Source organism: Polyodon spathula, chromosome 2, assembly GCF_017654505.1.
Source record: "Polyodon spathula isolate WHYD16114869_AA chromosome 2, ASM1765450v1, whole genome shotgun sequence".
In the NCBI taxonomy this organism is placed as follows: Eukaryota; Metazoa; Chordata; class Actinopteri; order Acipenseriformes; family Polyodontidae; genus Polyodon; species Polyodon spathula.
In genome coordinates this window covers 94,179,983-94,185,982 of record NC_054535.1, presented here as the reverse complement: position 1 = coordinate 94,185,982, position 6,000 = coordinate 94,179,983, and the positions used below count along the sequence as shown (strand labels likewise).

The 6,000-nt window shown below is 50.6% G+C and overlaps 1 protein-coding gene across 1 annotated transcript in view; it reads right to left on the bottom strand.

The window, feature by feature from the left end:
* Positions 1 to 6,000, bottom strand: part of LOC121304067 (E3 ubiquitin-protein ligase KCMF1-like) — a 51,983-nt gene that overhangs the window by 1,352 nt on the left and 44,631 nt on the right. Inside the window, exon 6 of the mRNA XM_041235041.1 lies at positions 1 to 22. This exon is cut by the window's left edge and continues 261 nt beyond it. Within this exon, the coding sequence (XP_041090975.1) occupies positions 1 to 22 (22 nt within the window). The remainder of the gene's footprint in view (positions 23 to 6,000) is intronic.

Below are 6,000 nucleotides of genomic sequence, written 5' to 3'. Positions count from 1 at the left end.
CCTGACAACTGAGATAAAAGCTCTGCAGAGAGAAGACAGCAACACTCCATCAGTCAGATCAAGAAAAAGAGATTGTCCAGATTATTAATTAGATCACAGTTGTTCCCATACAGCCACGCACACAAGACAAAATATCACTAATGAAAATGTTTCATGGTTAAACATATTCACCTCGACTGGCTTGATTCTACCCAAAACTACACTGTCCTTGCAATCTTGTAATACCCAATGAAAACCTTGAATGGGATACTATGGACCACAATAGTTTAGAGTAGTAATACTCAACTCTGGCCTTCGAGATCCATTCTAGTCCTGGTCTTTATTCCAACCAGGTCCTAAACTAGTTAACTGCCTCTTAACAGCTTCAATTAACTACATTAGAACCTTCTTGGAGTAAAAAACTGGACTGGATTAGATCTCAAAAGGCCAGAGTTGAGTACCACTGGTTTAAAGTATTCTTGTTAGCACCACCTACTTTTTTCATTTAATGTACCTTTTTTTTTTTTTTTTTTTTAAAGAAATAGCTGCATCACGTCCCACTTCCTGGTATTATGACTGTTACTAAGGGCAGTGAAGCAATTACCCTAAACTGTGCCTAAATGCTCATACCGCATTTACAGCAATCCTATAGCTGAAAAAAAGCTTTAGAAACAGACAGCAAATTATAAAGAAGCTCATAAAACAGATGGGTTAACAGATGGTGTTCACGATCGTTATGATTATCACCTTGTTACCTTCAAAGTATGTTTAAGGCTATAGAAATAAAAGCTGTTACATAAGCAATTCCCCACTGTACAATATAACAACAGAGCGGGATGGAAATAGGGGATGAGGACTTTGAGAAGGATCTCAGAGGTTATAGTGGAGTCATCATTAAAGTAATTACGCTTTGAAAGGGCACATTTGTGTTAATGCGATTCACCCGCATTAAGCGATAGACGGTATAACCTCCCACACCATAACGATAGGTTGCGGATGCAACCCTGGTTCCCTGAAAGAGAAAATAACCATTAACATATGATTATGTATGAACATATGAACAACATGATTGCTGCAGCAAACATAGATGAAAAGCGATGCGCATCAGCACAAAAATGCAGTGTAAATAAAATGTCTGTAAGATGCTGTGCGCTTGCTAAAGCATGCTTGGAACTCTGTCAGTCAGCAAACAATGCAACGCTTCAGAAAGCTGGGGTTTCTGTAGTTGTGAAGGCGAATGCTGACAAATACAACTGAAACTGACACCAGAGGGGATATCGAGGAAGAATTCTCAGATGTGTCACCCTGGCGACCAGGATGCTCTGTCTGAAACAGACATAGATGACGTATGGGTGCCTGTTGCAATTGTAACACTGCAGCGTGCTATGGAGCAGCATCCGGATATAGTCGAGTTAGGATTTTTTTAGAAAACATTTAAGGTTTGCCGTCCATACTCCAAAAAAAGATTGTACAGATGTGTATCACAGAATTCTTTGCTAAAAACTATTTGCAGTAATGTAGCCTACCTGTACTGTACATTTCTGCACTGGCATTACTTTTTTGCACTTTTTATTACATTCATAGGTATTAATGTTTTTTTTTTTTTTTTTAAAAGATGTATTATTAGTGTAATGAATGTCTAATAAAGATTTTTAACCACATATTCGCTCTTTTGTTTTGATTACTGTACTGGTGATTGGGGGACATTTTGAATATCATGTTCCCTTTCAATTCGAAAATAACCATTAACATATGGGACATTGCCGTCAGGTAGGGATTGGCTGAGCTTTATAGCAAAGCTGCCGATAGGCCTCTGCGTGAGCTGCCGTGTAAGCCTGCACCCCTGGGAGCTTACTATACGCAGCGCGCAGAGACTCTCTTCCTCTTTTGCTCTTTGGGCCGAGAAGGCTCCTAGAGCAACCTCGCGGGTTAATGGTTATTTTCTCTTTCAGGGAACCGGGGTTGTATCTGCAACCTATCGTTCCCTTTCAATTCGAAAATAACCATTAACGTACGGGAACAGTGTACCCAAGCCTTCGCGAGGGAGGATTCTCGGCAGTAGGACAGACTTACGTCATAACGCAATTACGTAGGCAATACATCTAGGCATATGCGGAGTTGCGCCTCAGCGTCTATGCTCGCAATGACACCTGTCCTAAGGTGGGGTATCAGACACTACACCGGCATCCTGAGGTACCATAGAGTGTAGTACAGATGCTCCAAATAATGGAGCAGAGGAATCCAGCATGTTTAATCTGTAAAACCTCATAAAGGTATGCGGTGTAGCCCAACTGGCTGCCGCGCAAATATCAGACAATGGCACCCCCCTGGCCCAGGACGTTGCCATACCCCTAGTGGAATGCGCCTTCAACTGCCCTGGCGGTGGAAGGCCTGCAGACTCATAGGCTAATTTAATAGCATCCACTATCCAGTGGAAAAGGCGTTGTTTTGACAACGGCTGACCCAACGTCTTAGAACCATGGCATATGAACAGTTGTTCTGTTTGCCTCACAGTCTTTGTATGGTCAATATAACACCTCAATGCCCGCACAGTGCAGAGCATGTGTAACCATTGTTCCTCTGGAGAGGAAAGGGGAGGAGGATGGAACGCCATCAACTCGACCGGCTGGTTCATATGGAACTGGGATATAACCTTTGGCAGAAAAGCTGGATTTGTACGGATGGAGGCCTTAGAACCGTCTCCTGTGAAGCGGATACATGAAGGGTGCACTGACAGTGCATGTAATTCACCGACGCATTTTGCTGACACTACCGACAGCAAAAACGCGGTTTTCATAGACATGAGTTTCATATCCACTGAGTGGAGAGGCTCGAACGATGCCTTGGTAAGGGCTTCTAGCACCACATCAAGGCTCCATGACGGTAAGTAGGTCACTCTTGGCGGTCGCAAGCATCTTGCGCCTTTAAGGAACTGAGATGCCAAAAAAATGGCAACCCGGTGATAATCCGTCAATGCGTACATGGCAGGCTGATACGGCAGCTAAATACACTTTAAATGTAGAGGGAGATTTCCCTTCATCTAACAGTTTCCGCAGAAACTGTAATATTACTGCAATAGGACAAGATATTGAGTCATGGCCCCCCGCCAGACACCAATCTTGGAACAACTGCCATTTGTACGTGTACTGCAACCTGGTAGTGGGCGCTCTGCCGCGCTGAATGGTCGAGATCACCGCTGTCGAAAGCCTTAAGGCTGAGAGGCGCTCCCGTTCAGGGGCCAAGCCCATAGCTGCATGAGCTTGGGGTTCGGATGCCAAAGTCGTCCTTGGGCCTGGGATAATAGGTCTTCTCGCAGGGGAAGCTCCCGTGGTTGACCATGCAGTAACTGCACCATGCTTGGGAACCATACTCTCAGAGGCCACCGAGGAGCGATCAGAATCACTGTCGCCCGCTCTACCCTGACCTTCTCTAAGAGGGCGGGGAGCATCGGAGTCGGTGGAAATGCATATAGGAGGACTGGTGGCCAATCGTGAGCCAGTGCGTCGACTCCTAGGGGCCTGTCGGGATCCCTCACCGAGAACCATAGGGGGCAGTGCGTGGTCTCTCGCGAAGCGAAGAGATCTACTTGCGCTCTGCCGAACCATTCCCAGATGCACTCTACCACCTGAGGGTGGAGATGCCATTCTCCTGCAAGAGGGCCTCCTCTGGATAGGAGGTCCGTTGCATAATGGACTCTGCCCGGTAGGTGAACCGCGCGCAGAGAGGTCAAGCGCGGCTGTGCCCATAGCAACAGCCGTGATACCATTCGGTGAAGGCGGGGGGACCGTAGGCCGCCCTGGCGGTTGATAGACGCCACAACCGTGGTATTGTCCGACCGCACAAGCACGTGGGACCTAGGACCTGGCTAGCGCCATGAGGACGCGACTTACCACCACCTCTAGGGCGCCATTCCACGCGCCGCGGTCTTGGAAAACCAGGCTGGCTGTGTGCTGATGGACCTGCGGGGGAATGCCTGCTACCCCGAGGTTGAGCCTGTTGCTGTGGCGGTGTCTTACGCCAAGGCTGTTCCTGAGGCCGCTCTGGCTGGAACTGCTTACTTGGCCACATTTTGGTCATTTGCTGTGACGCCTCCCGTGCCTTGGCGGAGCGTTGCAGCATCTCTTCCACTGCCGGACCAAACGTGTGTCCGGGAGTGATTGCAGCGTCCAGCAAGGGGGCCTTATCAGGCTCCTGCACTCTCGCCTGCGAGAGCCACAGCTGTCCTCTGGCCACCACCATGGAAGCAATGCTCCTGCCTTGCGCCCGCGCATTTAACTGGGCCAGCCTTACCAGCAGCTGGCTGACAGTACCCAGCTCGCCTCTGAGGGCCGCAGAAGGGCACTCAGGTAATTCCCTTATCAGTGCTGCCTGGTACACCGTCAGTAGACTGGCTATATTAGACAGTCTGACTGCCTCTGTGGCCGCAGAGTACCCTTTTTTAAGGTGTGTTTCTGTGGTCCTGCACTGTTTGTTAGGACACGCTGGGTCTTTGGTAAGCCCAAACAGTGTCGGCGTCTTCACCAACGCGGCGAACGCATCGTCCACAGATGGAAAGGACACTAGGCCGGCCTCACTGGCCCCCTGCATAGTAAAGGCCGAAGCCTTGCGAGACGTCGCAGGAGCAGAGGCCAGAGCTCCAGAGGTAGACTGCACTTCCTTGATGAAGTCCGGGAATGCCGGGAGCATCCTGGACTGATGGGACTGGGCTGAAGGCGACTCGAACAGAGATCGCCGGGGAAGCTCTCTCTGGGGCCAAAATCAATGCCCAAGTGGCGGGTTGCTCTGTCAACCACAGACCACATAAGGTCATCAGTGTCCATCAGCTTAGACTCAACAAACTGGTCTGAGTGGTGGGAGGCTACCTCAGCCTCTACACTGTCCCCTTCCGGGATGTCAGAAGCATCTATGGAGATGGCGTCAATATCCCAGTCCTTCTGCGACTGCATTGGGAGGGAACTAGCCAATGGAGGTTGTGGGGGGGCCACTGGTTGGCTGGAGACGGGCCCGGCGGGTTGCTCTGGGGCTCGAGGTCCTGCTGTAGCCAGGGACATAAGCAGGTACTGCTGTCCCATCATGACCTCCATAAATTGGGACATTTTGGAGGTTAGCTCCGCCACCTCATATCTATCCCTGTGTCGTTTGTCTCACCGAGGGGAACGAGAGTGTCCCCTATGCCGAGGCGATCTAGACTCCCGACGAGGGCGTGCCCTAGAAGGGGAGGGGCTGCTAGCCTGAGTGCGTCTGGTGGGGGACCTCTGACCAGCGGTAATCTGGGAGGCTGGGCTCGTGGAGAGCTGCCGTCGCCGTGGATGATGGCGGGGCTGAGATGGTGTGGGAAGAGCCCAATGAAGGGGAGTGCCCACCCACTGACTTCTTGGCCCTTTGCCTAAGGGCGTGAGTCTGGAAACCAGCGCAAGACTGGCAAAAAGCCCTATCCGTCAGCGCAGATGCGGCGTGCTCCGGCCCGAGGCATGCCACGCACTCGTCATGTGGGTCACTGGTAGGCAGCTTTGCCTGACAGGACGTGCAGTGGTGGAGGCCCGACATTTTGGGCGAACACGGCACAGTGAACATCGACCGAGCTCCAATCGAAAACGTCGAGCAACGAGCAGGGAACGCCGATGCGTCGAGAGTTTTAGCGTCGAGCATAGATACGTCGAGCATAGAGCGCGTAGCGTCGAGTACGTGGCGTCGAATTGCCGAGAGTATAGCGTCGAGGCGCTGAGCATCGAGTACGTGACGTTGAAGCGCCGAGGTGCGTGCGTCGAGCGTCAACGGCGAGCACCGAGCCCCAAGTGCAAAGCGCTGCACCAAGCGCTACACCCCGCAGAATGAGTACCGAGCGTGGAGACGCTAGCACAAGACGCCTAAGAGACAGCTGACCTGCAGAACGGAGACGCTAGTGCTGGTACGGTGTCTATATGGTGTTTATATGCCTACCTTGGTGCTGGGGAAAATGTGCTTGGTGGTCGTCGTCGTCTTCTGGTGAAAGGTTTTTTTTTTTTTTTTTTTTTTTTTTAC